This window comes from Barbus barbus (genome assembly GCF_936440315.1).
Source record: "Barbus barbus genome assembly, chromosome: 43".
Classification (NCBI taxonomy): Eukaryota; Metazoa; Chordata; class Actinopteri; order Cypriniformes; family Cyprinidae; genus Barbus; species Barbus barbus.
Window position 1 is genome coordinate 5,346,225 of NC_136721.1, and position 15,698 is coordinate 5,361,922.

Genomic DNA, 15,698 nt, shown 5'->3' on the forward strand with positions numbered 1-15,698 from the left:
TTAATCCATTAGTTTCAATTACATAGGAAAAAATGTTTCTGATCTTCTGCTGTTAACTTTTTTTTTAGGTACAGAAATTTATTGGAGATACTATCACCCAGTCAGTCAATTCATCTATGCATAAATCATCCTTTCGGTAATTTCTGGCATGCCAAAAAATTGAATGTCTTTGCTGTATTTGCTGTCTAGAACATGTTGAAGCTATTGCAGAGTTGCTAGATGCCAGACTTGGTAATTGGGTATGTCAACTGTCTGTCAGCTTTGATTTACCAACAAAGCAAGGTTTTTCTAGCAGCCAAGGTCATTTTAAAACCAAATGAGCTCTTATTAGCTGACTCACATTGGGCTTTGTTTCTTGGGCTGTAAAATTACAGTTCTTTTGTAAACAAACGGACAATATGGGGAACATACTTTACTGTTGCCGTAAGGTATCTGAGTTTGTTAATGCCACGGGAGTTGGGAACCAGACCGAGGAACAGTCTCTGCTGCTATCCCGGGAGAATAGTGATATAGAAAGTCTTTCTCCTTCAAGAACCTCAGCTGACCTGCTGGCCTCTCCTGTTCTGAACCGAGATCATCTACTTTTCCCAGACATCGTACTTAGCAGCAACCTTCGGGTCAGAGGGGACTCGATTCAGCCATTGGAGCTCTTGTTGCCAACGAGGGGGGGAGCACAAGATGTCAGAACGGACGAAGGAGTTTATGAAAGCAATCTACAAAATGGAGGAGAAAGAAATAAAGAGCTAGTGGGGCCGCCAAGCACAAACGTTACAGGCATAAATCAATTATGCTCCACAGAGGATGAATGGCCCCTTCTGTCGTCCCTGTACCAGATACCTGCTGCTCAAAACCGAATATGCACTCATGGACTAGAAGCAGACACTTGTAAATGTCATGGGATGGGACTATTTGCAGATATTACGGTAAGTCAAAATTCATTTTCTGGTCCTGTTAGCATTCCTGTGCTTGCTGCATCTTCACTGGATGCCTCACAAAGTGACATTGACGTGAGTCAGAGAGAAGATTGGACTCAAACAGAGCAGTTCATTGAACGCGAAGAACCAAAGGCGCAATTAAGAGTAAATGTGACACACACCGAAAAGAAACAGGACAAGAAACTACTGAATGATCCAAACAGTGCAGCACAAACACCTCTTGATGCGATGAAGATGCAACCTGCGTATGGCATTACAAGTGAATGTCCTTTGCTTCAGAAGACGCAAAGGGAAGCACAAACCTTGGAACTCATAGCACAACCATATGACTTTAAAGATCCAGATGCACTCACAAAAGCAGACCCAGGGCAAAATGCACAGACTTATGAGACACTAGAGATGGATATTATAAAGAGAGAGCATGCTAATGAGAATGCTACTACAACTGCAGAGCTTCTTCTTTGTATGGAGAAGAAAATATCTCATGTAGAGCCACCAGACATTACAGAGATGAGCTCTGGGCTGATGAAACATGAGTTAGGGGAGATTGAGCAAAGCCTGTCACAGATGGACCAGGATTTGATGTGGAAAAAGAAGGAAGTAGAACAGATGCAATGGGACCTGGAAGCACTAAAGCAGAGCACAAGGTTATCACTGCGGGATTCTGAGCAGGCAACCCTCGCTGTGGCACAGGTAGAGCAAAGAGAGGATCAGACTGAACGTTTAACACTTTTTGTGGTTGATAAACTGTTCCTGGCCACTCCAAACATTACAGGTGTGTATTCTGTCTACGGGTGCACAGTATACCGCAATATAATTTTATTTATTTTTTTAATTATCAGTATTGGAAATATTGGATATTTAATTGGGCATGCTCATTTTCCCTATTTTTACATTAAGATTTCTTTAATGCTCACTTAAGGTTAATCTTTAATACCATTTTTAATTAGTTGAGTATTAATATTAATTGAATAACAATGTAATTGTTAGCAAATCCCCTAATTCATCCCAAACCTTTCATAACACTTTTGTTATCTACTTGTGATTTGTGTATTCTTCTCTTTTCCAAAATACAAGCACCCAGCCCTGACACCATGTCCAGTGGCCATGTGCTAGACACTCCAGCAGACAACCTGACAGAACAAGTTGAGAGCAACAGCAAAAAACATGAGCTTCCTGCTGTTCCAGACATGGACCCATCTGAGGATGCAGGGTTCACGGTGAAGATCCAGGCGCCTGGAACAGAATCCACTGACTTCCAGGTAAAGGCTTGTCACTTACAGGAATTCAAACAAAGCTGCTTTCTGTATGTGTAGATATAAATATAGCTGATATTTATCTATCTTTCTGTTTATATTGGGCTCAAGGTGTCACCTTTAGCGATGGTGCAGGAAATTAAGCAAGTGCTGATGGACCGGGAGGAGACCTGTCGTCGTACCTGCTTCTCCCTGCAGCTCAATGGAGTAACTCTTGACAACTTTACCCACCTTAGATCTATACCAGGTCTTCAGGAGGGCTCCATTCTGAGGGTTGTGGAGGGTAAGGCCGTAAAATTTACCTGATTAAGGGCCAAATTTACTAAACAGTGCAAATTAGCATGAGATGCAGCCAACTCATTTTCATAACGACCAATGCAATTTACCAAGAGCAGCGCAAATTATCAACTGGTAATGGTTATGTCAAGCGCAAAATGAGTTAAGACATTTTGAAAATTCTGTCATTAATTACTCTCATGTTACCCTCATGTTGTTCCAACCCCATAAGACCTTCGTTCATCTTCGGAACACAAATTAAGATATTTCTTATGAAATCCGAGAGCTCTCTGACATTATTTTTGTTTTCTTTGCACACAAAAAGTATTCTGTAGTTTCATAAAATTATGGTTAACGTCGACTATTTTTACAAAAACATCTTAATTTGTGTTCCGAAGATGAACGAAGGTGTTACGTGTTTTCATTTTTGGGTGAACTATCCCTTTAAATACTCTCCTCCCACAAATTTTGTGTCTGAAAGTGAAATTCCTACAAATGCATACGAGGTCAGCCACAAAAATAACTGTCCAAACCTTTTCATTACTAAATTCTGGCAGTAGTTTTTTTAATGCCAAAAAATAGGCTTTGTGTTGGTGCAAACTGTTAGTAAATCTGGCCTTAAATCAGATTCACATCATCATAGTTGACCAAGTAAGCTATAACTGGAAACATCACCTAAAAGTAAAATGGTTGAAATCTTAAATTTTAGGCATACATACCATTAGCACTATTAACTGCCTCAAATTTCTGTTCTTGCTCCCCCTTGAAATATGACCAAGAGCCATACACTGTTCGAGAAGTGCGTATCCATTTACGCCACATCAGAGACCTTTTAAAGAGCCTGGACCTTACTGATGGCTATAATGGATTGGAGGGCAGCTCACCGTCCTTTCTCAGTTGTGTCACAGAAGAATGTCTGGAAGGTGAGATACCAGTCTTAGGATAAAATACAATAGGTAAGATATCAGGCTTAAATGTTTGGTTAAAATAACCTTATACATTAGATCGATATAGTAGACCTATAAATGAATAACCAGAGTTTATAAAATATTAGAGCTTGTTGGGGTAATATTTGATGTATATAAAAAAATTACATTCATATTATGAAGACACATCCACATTGCAAGTCAGTATGCAATACAAGTATGGTGGCTTCATAATATTTTAATTGAATTTAATTTCCAGAGAACAGCAAACCTAAGCGAAGAGGTGATGGGTTGAATCAGATGAGCTGCAGCCCTCCAGATCACATCCTTCCAGGTTCTAAGGAGTGTCTGCTGGTACCCCTGCTACCTCATACACATTTTGGGAAGGTAAGAATTAAATGATCTGTGACAGTAATGGTGTTAAAATTGTGCTAGATGTTCATATGGTTTACTTCTGGGTTAAGGATGATAATATGTAGTTGTTCATCTTTTAAACAGTCCTCAGAGTGCTTGAAGGTTCTGACCATGAGTAGCTGGAACCCCCCTCCTGGAAACAGAAAGATGCATGGAGACCTCATGTATCTTAATGTGGTGACCATGGAAGACAGACACTTCAGTATAACGGCATCAACTCGTGGGTTCTATGTAAATCAGTGAGTTACTGAGTACAGTTGTCTTCTAAATTGTCCTTTGCCTCAAAAAGACAAATAGAAATTTATTTTAAACAATCTGGTTCACTTAGGTCTACGACATACAGCTTTAACCCAAAACCAGCCAATCCTAGTGTCCTCAGTCACGCTCTGCTGGATCTTCTGGGTCATATCAGTCCTGTTTTTAAGAAGAACTTCAGTGCCTTGCTGAAAAGGAGGTATGCCAGTTCCTACAAGGAGGAAAAGAGTACCAAAAAACTGAGCTAAAGCATGGGTACTGCACCTATTTTTGTGGTTCAGGGTCACATTTATTTATATAGGAAATGTTTAAGTCTTCTCGACCTGCAAAATATGTACTGGTCTGAATAAAATTATAGTTGTACAAAATTTATAGTTTACAAAATTATTGAACTCAAACTTCTCTCTTATTTTAGAGGGTCCACACACCCCTTTGAAAGGATTGCTACGCCTTTCCAGGTGTTCAGCTGGACTGCTCCAGCACTTGACCACACAATGGACTGTGTTCGAGCGGAGGAAGTCAGCTCCTTCTGCCTGGGTTATGAAGAACACGTGCCTGCTCAGGTAAACATGTTGAAAGTCAGCACACAAGCCAGTTACATGAATAGATTTTAATCAATTCCTCTGTGTTGAACAAAGGCCCGGGACTGGAATGAAGAACTTCAGACCACAAGAGAGCTTCCAAGGAAAACCGTGACTGATCGCCTGATGAGGGACCGAGCTGTTTTTAAGGTATCTTGACCACTTATCATATGTGTTCAATTTAGAACAAAAAAAGGCTTTAAAAATTACACAAATTGCTTTTACAGTCACAAAAGTTATTTATATTTTCTAGTTTTTTTAGGCCTTGTTTATACATTGTATTAAGATGCATAGCTGAGACGCATTTCCATTTCCATCTGGTCTTACCATGCATCATAAATGTATCTCATGTGACCACTTGGATTTTATCTAGACCCTCCCCTATTATTTCATCACACTCTATATCAGTATCACAAAAGTAGCGATTGTGGCGGTACTATTGAATGAAAGGAAAAAGAAGTGAATAGAAAGAATACAAGTAATAGCAGCGATTTCAAGTTCTGGCTCAACATAACAAAGTTTGGATAAATTGTTTTGGTGTAGTTTCTCAAAATATGTCCTATGGCGCTCATGTGTTACGTCAGTGGATGGCAAGTAGGCGGTCATTTGTGGGTTTTCGAGTGTATTCAAACACATGAGCGTCTAAACTACTAAAGCAGTCCTCTCAAATGCGTTTTCTACTACCTCTGGAAGTGGTTCAAAGTGGACAAGCTCAAAACGTTTTAGACCCTGTTTACACCTGTATTTAGCATTGACCACTTGTGATTGAATCATTGAAAAACAGGTGTAAACATGCCCTTAGAAAACTAACCAACCCAGCAGAACCCAAAAACCAAATCTGACTTCTGAAAAACCAAAACTGTATTATCTGTTCTTGACGTATCTAAAAACTAGACCCATTTTTATTGACTTTTTAGGCTAACAGTGATTTTGTGAGCACTGCCACTCGAGGAGCCATGGCAGTGGTAGATGGTAACGTGATGCCTATCAACCCTAGCGAAGAACCACGACAACAGATGTTCATCTGGAACAACATTTTCTTCAGTTTAGGCTTCGATGTGCGGGACCAGTACAGAGATCTGGGAGGTGAGGCTGCGGCCCACGCCGCCCCTGTTCTTGACCTGAATGGTGTGAGAGCTTATTGGGCAGTGGATCAGGAAGGCCTCTACCTGATTGGCACTGTAGTGATTGATTACCGTGGCTACCGCGTCACTGCCCAAACTATCGTGCCGGGGATTCTTGAGCGTGACCAAGGACAGAGTGTCGTCTATGGCTCCATTGACTTTGGCAAGACTGTTGTGTCTGATGACAGGTAGAAGGACTTTTATTTTAACAATGTGTTAGAAATGACATAAAAAATTAATATGTAAATGTAACCACAATATTTCATACTCTGTGAAGGTATCTAGAGCTGCTTGATAAACCCAGTAAGAAGCTGAGAGTGCAGCGCCACCTAGTGCTAAACAAAGATGATACAGCAGTAGAGTTGTCCTCCTCGGTGGAGCACAAGGGCATTGTGGGTAATGATGGACGGCGCTACATCTTGGATCTACTTTTTACCTTCCCACCCGACCTCAACTTCCTTCCTGTAGAAGGAGAGGATTTAAATCCTGTGTGTCAACAACTAGGCTTTCCAAAGTTACATCCTCATCGCCTGGTCTGCCTGAGACAGGAGCTCATTGACGCCTTTGTGGAGCACAGGTAATTACATTCACTTGTCTTATGATCAATATATGGGTGAATCTCATAAAACATGTCAGGAATGTCATATTTTACCCTAAAATAAAACTAAAAAACAAAACAAACAATAATATTTACATACAGAAAATGAAGTCTGTTTTAAGATTTTACTCCTTTCTCCACTTCTCTTTACTCTCTCTCTCTCTCTCTCTCTCTCTATATACACACATTGAATTAAATTCTGTGTAGAATTTAATAAATTATGTATAGCATTTAATTGTAAATTAATAGCTGCTGATTTGAATACAAAATAAATATTTTAAAATAAAATATTTAAATAGAATAAAAAAAAATCGACTAATTATTACAAAAGAAATTATATGGTGTATTGTTTTATCTGTTATACAGTAAACAAAAACTTTATCGCAGTAATGTATGTTAATCAGTAAAAATGTGACTATAATGAGAATAACTGAATAATTGAGTATAGCAAATTAAAACAATTTATATAAAATAAATGCATTAAAGTACTGATTTTTGACTGAATTTTAAGGAAATTAATTTTCACAAAAACAGTGTCAAGATGCAAAATATTAAATTTTCTTTTGGCCATTTTTTCTTTTCATTTTGTTGTGAAATATGATTAATAACAGGTTTTGTGAGATCCTCTCACACAATTACTCTAATAGTACTACATTTGCAGAATTATTTCAGTGCTTTTATTATAATTCATTGTAAATAGCACACAAATCATTTTGGGTGTACCAGTTGCATCAGTAAAAATAAATCAAATGCACAGAATGAAAAAAAAAACTATATCATGGTGCAGATATTAACCTGATATGAGTTTTTGAGCTAAACAGTCTTTTTATATGTATGTCTGTGTCATCAGATACCAGATATTCATGGAGACTGTCTCCAAAAGTACTGAGCATGACAGAGAAATCCCCAAAGCCATTGGCATATCTGCGATAAAGAGTGATCCAATTACTACACCTCAGCTTCCCTCAACTACTGTCACACTCCCAGACCAGGAGGCAGATCACCATTCCCTAAAAAATGTGCCAGTGAATAACATCCAGCAGGGGTCTTCAATAAAACATGCCTTCTCCTCCCTCAGGGATACTTTTGACATACATTTCAACCCTAACGTCTTTTGTGCAGGTGCGCTATTAGCTTTTTGGACCAGCAGACAATAGTAGAAATATGTGTATGGCTAAATGTGAACATTACTAATATTTTCATTTATTAAACAGATGTACGTTTTCCCAATGAAAGTACTGAAGATATCCAGAAACAAAAACAGCAGTTAAAGGATGCGACAGTCTTTCTCATTTCCAATCAAATACCTGCATTTGTAAGTTGCTTTTTATAATGATTGAACTGATTATCCCTGATGTCTGTCCTTGTGTAACCCTGGGGAGGAATGAGAGGAATCACATCTTTTACTGTGTGTCTCTGTAGACGAAGAGTTGCCTTGACCACACATCAATGCCTACAGATGGTGTCACACTAACAGAGGCTCTCCATAAGCATGGCATCAACATTCGATACCTGGGAACTGTGCTAGAGTATATTGAGAAGATACCCCAGAAAGAAAGACTGGATCATGTCTATGTGAGTGTGTATTTCACTCATGCAATCGATCAGTTCAGTCGATTCTGAATGCAACGTACACATCTGTATACTGTATGTACACTACCATTCAAAATGGCAAAAAATACAGCAAAAAGAATAATATGAAGTATTATTACAAATATTATTTTCTATTTTAATATATTTTAAAATCAAATTTATTCCAGTAACAGCAAAGCTGAATATTTCAACGGCAATTTTCCATTCTAATATGCTGATTAGTTGCTCAAAAAACGTTTCTTTTTAATATCAGTGTTGCATACAGTTGTAGTGCATATATATGTACACACAGAGCTGGGTAGATTGCTAACAAATTGTAATCCCTTACTGATTCCAAATTGCATGACAAAAATTGTAGTCAGTAACGTAATCCACTGCATTACACGTTTTAGAGTAATGTAATCAGACTACTTTTAGATTACTTTTGTAAACTCATTTATCACATTGATTTAAAATGAAACATTTTATTTTTACCTGCATGCATATGACCATTAACCAATGTCAGAGAACTGTTAACACACAAATGTGATACTTAATTATTAAAATATTTATTTTAAAATCTACTTAAAGGGGTCCTTGATTATGATTTCACTTTTTTAACTAGTATAGTTGAGAGATATTGGGTCTTTTAAACTATTTTAATAATTCAAGTATGTATTTATGTTTTATATTTATTATACTATAATATAATAAATACATAATTATTATATATGTAATATATCAATTTTAATTAAAATAATACTGCTATTATTCAATATAATAATAAATTAAGTAATAGAATGATAAGAATTAAAAAAATAGTATAATTTAATCTTAATGAAAACTGTACCACTAGACTAACTCATCTTACTCTTAAATGAATAATTATTAAAATCAAAAGAAAAAATGTGCATGAAATCTGAAAAAGTATTTTTTTTTTTACCTTTTTCAGAGAATTGCACTCTGTGAGCTGATCACCAGATGTGCAAAACATCTGTTTAAGACATATCTTTTGGTGAGTGTCCAGAAATTGCTTATGGTTTTTATAATGCTTGGTGAGGATATCGCTAATATAATGTTGTACATTATGATACGCTTGCCAAAAATCTTTTGTCTCTGCCTCAGGCTGTAGAACCATCTGCCTTGTCCGCCTCCGTCAGCCATTTCCTCAACTGCTTCCTGAGCTCCTTCGCTGATGCCGGAGTCATTCAGCAGAACGACAAGTTAGCTTCTAGACGCAGGAGTCGGAGAAAGCGGAGTCGTGCATCCGTGGGCAGCACTGTGACCGCCTCGTCCAACCTCACTCCGACTGACCTTTGGGGGGCCATCAAAGCTGAGGCTCAGGAGTACTACCATTACAGCCTGCCCTGGTGAGCGTCCTGTTCTCTGAACACAAATAGATGCTGTGCTGTGATTTGATACGAGTGGGATCTCATCTCTTTCTGGCAGTGGAAGTGTGGAGGAGGCCGTGGACGAATGCAGGCTGCAGAGGATCACCCTGCTCAGAGAGCTCGCCATCAAAACTGGCACTCAGGTGTATCAGTTTGCAATAGACATGATTTAACATGATTTTTTGGCAGTGTCTGTGCATCTTTTTAACTCTGATGGCTAATTCATCTCATTCTCTGCTTCAGATTCTTTTAAGAGAATATCACTTTGATTCTGAGCACAAAACTGTATTCACTGAAGAGGACATCCTTAACATTTTCCCCATAGTAAAGCACATCAGCCCTAGGTCCAGTGATGCGCTTTATCTCCTGCGTTGTGGTCAGTCTAGGGTCCAGCAAGGTGAGCATTCAGAGTAATTCTGGGTATAGGAATAATCCAGGGGACAAACTTTATATTATTATTATTATTTTTTTTTAAGTGGCAACAATTATTAGAATTATTAGAATCAACAAAATTTAAAATATATATTTGTTAATAATAATGCTTCTCAATGCACTTTACATACAAAAGAACAAGTGAAAAAAAAAAACAAGGACAGTTGATATGCATGCATATGTATATGAATATACACTAGCGTTCAGAAGTTGTTTGTTTGTTTATTTATCTATTTTATGTTTTTGTAAGAGGTCTCTTACTCCCACCAAGGTTTATTTGATTTTGTGAAATATTATTACAATTTAAAACAACTGTATTCTATTTTAAGATATTTAAAAATATCTTAAATTCAATTTTAAATTCAGCAGCCATTACTGTAGTCTTCAGTGTCACATGGTCCTTTAGAAATTATTTTAAAATGCTAACTGCAAGAAACATTTATTATCAGTGCTGAATCAGTTATACTGCTTATTATTTCTGTGGAAACTGATACATCTTTTTGATGATTTTTTTTTGTTGAATCAAAAGTAGACCATCTGTTAGGAATATAAATCTTTTGTAACATTGTAAATGTCTGTACGGTCACTTTCGATCAATGTAAAGCATCCTTGCTAAATAATTATTTGTTTCAAAATATAAAAAACATTTACCGACCCCAAACCTTTGAACAGTAGTGCATATCAAAACCAAAATGACAAAAAAAAAATTGTCATTTTTATTCATTTGTACATGACTAGGTTGTCTGAAAGAGGGCTGTGAGTTAATAAGCCAGGCTCTGGGTCTCTTCACTAACGTCTACGGAGCTCTGCATCGGGATGTCTGCATATGTCTGCGGTTACTGGGACGCATACACTACATCCTCGGAGACTACGCTGAGGTATCACATGTTCCAAAATGACAGATGAGCCAAAATAAATCATTTGAAAATGACATTTTGAAAGAAACTTTGAATTTTATGCTGTCAGGCCCTCAGTCACCAGCAGAGGGCTGTGCTGATCAGTGAGAGAGTTCTGGGAATTGAGCATCCCAGCACTATACAGGAATATGTAAGTAAACAGCTTTGTTTATTCAAATAAATTGAACTCATACAGTTACATTGGTGTCTACAACCCGAATTCTGGAAATGTTGAGACGTTTTTTAAATTTGAATAAAATAAAAACTAAAAGGCTTTCAAATCACATGAGCCAATATTTTATTCACAATAGAACAGGAGCTCAAAATGAGCTCATTTCAAATTTGATGCCTGCTACAGGTCTCAAAATAGTTGGGACGGGGGCATGTTTACCATGGTTTAGCATCTCCGCTTCTTTTCAAAACAGTTTGAAGAAGTCTGGGCATCGAGGTTATGAGTTTCTGGAGTTTTGGTGTTGGAATTTGGTCCCATTCTTGCCTGATATTGGTTTCCAGCTGCTGAAGAGTTCGTGGTAGTCTTTGATGTATTTTTTGTTTAAAGATGCGCCAAATGTTCTCTATAGGTGAAAGATCTGGACTGCAGGCAGGGCAATTCAGCACCGGGACTCTTCTACTATGAAGCCATGCTGTTGTAATAGCTGCAGTATGTGGTTTTTCATTGTCCTGCTGAAATACACAAGGCCTTCCCTGAAATAGACGTCATCTGGAGAGGAGCATTTGTTGCTCTAAAACCTTTATATACCTTTCAGCATTCATAGTGCCTTCCGAAACATGCATGCTGCCCATACCGTATGTACTTATGTACCCCCATACCATCAGAGATGCTGACTTTTGAACTGAACGCTGATAACACACTGGAAGGTCTCCCTCCTCTTTAACCCGGAGGACATGGCGTCTGTGATTTCCAACAAGAATGTCAAATTTAGACTCGTCTGACCATAGAACACTTTTCCACTTTGAAACAGTCCATTTCAAATGAGCCTTGGCCCACAGGACATGACGGCCCTTCTGGACCATGTTCACATATGGCTTCCTTTTTGCATGATAGAGCTTTAGTTGGCATCTACAGATGGCATGGCGGATTGTGTTTACCAACAGTGGTTTCTGGAAGTATTCCTGGGCCCATTTAAGAATGTCAATGACAGAAACATGCCGATGAGTGATGCAGTGTTGTCTGAGGGCCCGAAGACCACGGGCATCCAACAAAGATCTTCGGCCTTGTCCCTTACGCACAGAGATTTCTCCAGTTTCTCTGAATCTTTTGATGATGCTATGAACTGTAGATGATGAGATTTGCAAAGCCTTTGCAATTTGATGTTGAGGAACGTTGTTTTTCAAGTATTACACAATCTTTTTACGCACTCTTTCACAGATTGGAGAGCCTCTGCCCATCTTTACTTCTGAGAGACTTTGCCTCTCTAAGACATCCCTTTTATAGATAATTGTAACGGAGCCAATGAGGCGTGAGGATCCATTTGCAAGGCTTAATTAGAAGGCGTGGTCATGAAGCATTGGACGATACACAGCAAACAGACATAGACAAAGAGTAATCCTAGGACAAGCGTAGGTCTGCGATCGACGAACAATATCCAACAGGGCAAGGCAGAGAGATAATCCAGGTACACAAGCAAAAGTCCAAACGAGTCCGAACAGCAAGGCAAAGGGTTAATCCAGGAAACACGGGCAGGTATCAAAACACGAGAAAACGGGCAGGTATCAAAACACGAGAAAACAGGCAAGGCAAGACTATAATAACTGAGTGGGCTCCGTAGAGTAGCTATCGCTAGGATATCCGCTATACAATACTCGACGATGACAGAGAGGAAGTTCAATGCTTATAAAGCATGTCTGATGGGATCAGCTGTGTAATCAGTGCAATGGATGATGGGATATGCAGTCCGGGGGTGATGTGCAAGAGTCAATGTGATGGAAGAGTGACCTCTGGTGAGTGGACGGAAGGTCACGAACCAGATTTGTGACACTAATCATGTTACAGACCTGATGTCAATTAACTTAATTAGTTTCTAGATGTTCTCCCAGCTGAATCTTTTCCAAATTTCTTGCTTTTTCAGCCCTTTGTTGCCCCCGTGCCAACTTTTTTGAGACCTGTAGCAAGCATCAAATTTGAAATGAGCTCATTTAGTGGATAAAAGTGTAAAATTTCTCTGTTTAAACATTTATGTTCTCTGTTCTATTGTGAATAAAATATTGGCTCGTGTGATTTGAAAGTCTTTTAGTTTTAATTTTTTTTATTCAAATAAAAAAAAAACATCCCAACAATTCTGGTTGTATATACGAAAGGGACAGTTAAAGTTGTTTGCCCCTTTGTGTAGAAGCACCTTGGTCTTTACTGCTTCGCTGGGGGCCAGTCAGTGACAGCTCTGCGATTACTATACCGCGCTCGCTACCTGATGCTCCTGGTGTGTGGAGAGGACCACCCTGAGATGGCTTTACTGGATGTGAGTTCTAATGATAGCAATGTGATAATAATAAATAACATGGACATTGAAAACTTCAAATAGTGGCCCGCAATGTGACATGCTGTATTCCCATCTATTTAATTTTATTTTATTACTTTTTGTTTTTTGTTGTTCTGGTATATTTTCACATATTAAGAGATTTATATTGTTTTATGTATTCTATTCCATTCATTAAAATTGTTTACATCTGCTAAAAGTTATTTTTTCCCCTTTCAGAAGTTCACTTGCATTTAGACTAATGCTGAAAAGTTTGGGGGCTTTTTTAATGTTTTTGAAAGAAGTCTCTTATGTTCACCAAGGCTGCATTTATTTGATCAAAAATACAGTAATAACAATTACTGTGATATTGTGAAATTTAAAAATTTTCATAAATTTATCTTTTAAAACAATTTAAAATTACTGCTTTATAATGAAATAGTTACTTTTATTAATTAATGAGACATTAAATTGGACTGACAGTAAAGACATTTATAATGTAGCAGAACATTTCTGTTTTAAATAAATGCTGAAATTTTGAATTCTATTTTCATCTAACAATACAGAAAGATAAGTATTGTCATCATTAATAATCATAAATGTTTCTGAAGCACCAAATCAGCATATTAGAATGATTTCTGATCATGTGACAATGAAGACTGAAGTAAAGATGCTGAATATTCAGCTTTGCATCACAGGAATAAATTACATTTTGAATATCTTCAAATGGAAAACAGTTATTTGAAATTGCAATAATATTTCAAAATATATTTGTTTTTATTATAGTTTTATTAAATGAATAAGGCTTGGTGCGCATAAGAGACATCCTTTAAAAACATTTTTAAAATCTTACTGACCCCAAATGATCAAACAGTAATACTTTCGTTCATACATTCATATAAATTTCAATCTCAAATGTCCATGGTATTTGTATCTCCACAATATTGACAAGGAATACCCATACATATATTTGCAACTGTTTGATATTTAACTACTAAATACACAAAACCAAATTAAAACACTTTTATCTGAAACATATTTTGCATTCATCTCCTGTACAGAGTAAGATAGGTCTTGTGCTTCATAGTATGATGGCCTGCGACCTTTCCATGAAGTTCCTCGAGAACGCCCTTGCCCTGACCTCCAAATATCAGGGACCCTCGTCTCTCAAACTGGCACAAAGGTGAAGAGTGAACAGAAACACAAACACATGCAGCACTCATAAATTCTGAACATGGCAAAACAAATAAATGACAAGTGTTTCATTATCTTGTCCCTTTTTACAGTCATCACTTGTTGGCAAAGGTGCATGAAAGTAAAGGAGATTTCCGTGCTGCACTGATGCATGAAAAGAAGCGTTATGGCATATACAGAAAGCAGGTGAGCGATTACAGTCCCAAAATGATGAGCAGATTTGTTCTAGTCTAAAATCTAATCTAGATTTTCATGAATGCTGTTTTAATAGGTCGGAGAAGCACATGAAAAGACCCAAGAAATTTCAGAGTACCTAAAGCATCTGACACATCAAGCAGTGATTCTACAGAAAACTATGAACTGGATCTACAAAACTGGCTCAGACACCAATATTCCCCCTTTCAGTGTTAGTACTGTACAAAACACAGAATACATGTCTTAGTTGATGCATAGTATAATAATGATTGAATGAATTAATAATGCTGTCTTTGGCTTTGCTTCATCCTCATATAGCTGAATTCTCCAAGTCGCGTCTGGATAATGGAGCAGCTAAATCTTGTCACTGGGATTGTCCTTATTCCTCTTAGGTAAGAGAGATCTGAGTTTTATTCATTAACTTTTTGTTGTATGAACTTAATATATTATGATGGTCACATTAAAACAGTCTAAACCTCATGTGTTATAATCTCTTTGCATTTTTCTTTCTCATGCATCCCACTTTTTTATACCCTGAAGTACCAGAGACCTTGAGAAACTCAGGACTGATGCTCAGAAAACATCTCAGCTCACACAAAATAATGTTCAGTCCGTGGAGGATCTGCAGGAGCCGTTTGAGGACCACGACGCATCACAAGCTATTACTCAACAGGACTAGCTCCTTCTAATTTAAGACTGCAAAGTGAACAAACAGATGAGCCCTTAAATGAAGGGTTCTTGTTAGGGTTTAAACATATTAACATGAAGATAAAAATGAAAATGTGTAAATGAACTCTTGAACAAATGGTGTGGTGGATGATGTTGCCAAAAAAACAAATATATATATATATATATATATATAGCACTCCCTTTAAAAAGCATGAGTGTATCTGGCTGTTGAGTGTATCTAGGCAAATTTGCACATTTGTAAACAGGACTGTCTGGTCATTTATGTCTTCCTTTGTACATTGATGTGTGATGATTGCACTGTGTATGTATAAGAGCCACAGAACAGTGACTAGTAAAGAGGGCTAATGCATGCACTTCATACTTGACTGACTTTAGCTTGATTTCAAGGAATGTACGACAAGAAATGTTATTGCATTGTGATAAAAATTACTTGTGAAAGGTGCTACAAATAAAGCAGTTTAAATGGATTGTTATTTTAGTATTATGTAA

At 37.5% G+C, this 15,698-nt stretch overlaps 1 protein-coding gene across 1 annotated transcript; it reads left to right on the forward strand.

Annotated features, from left to right (window-relative positions):
* Positions 1–398: 398 nt before the first annotated feature.
* Positions 399–15,198, forward strand: cluhb (clustered mitochondria (cluA/CLU1) homolog b; the record flags this gene model as incomplete). Its single annotated transcript, XM_079405009.1, has 26 exons — positions 399–1,710; positions 2,013–2,197; positions 2,303–2,474; positions 3,247–3,390; positions 3,653–3,780; positions 3,892–4,046; positions 4,136–4,261; positions 4,478–4,625; positions 4,701–4,793; positions 5,561–5,955; positions 6,045–6,344; positions 7,216–7,487; positions 7,580–7,680; positions 7,788–7,940; positions 8,890–8,952; positions 9,063–9,307; positions 9,387–9,471; positions 9,572–9,725; positions 10,499–10,638; positions 10,727–10,807; positions 13,008–13,133; positions 14,192–14,313; positions 14,417–14,510; positions 14,596–14,730; positions 14,838–14,911; positions 15,060–15,198. The coding sequence occupies 26 exons, from the start codon at positions 399–401 to the stop codon at positions 15,196–15,198; spliced, it is 5,142 nt and encodes a 1,713-aa protein (XP_079261135.1).
* Positions 15,199–15,698: the final 500 nt, after the last annotated feature.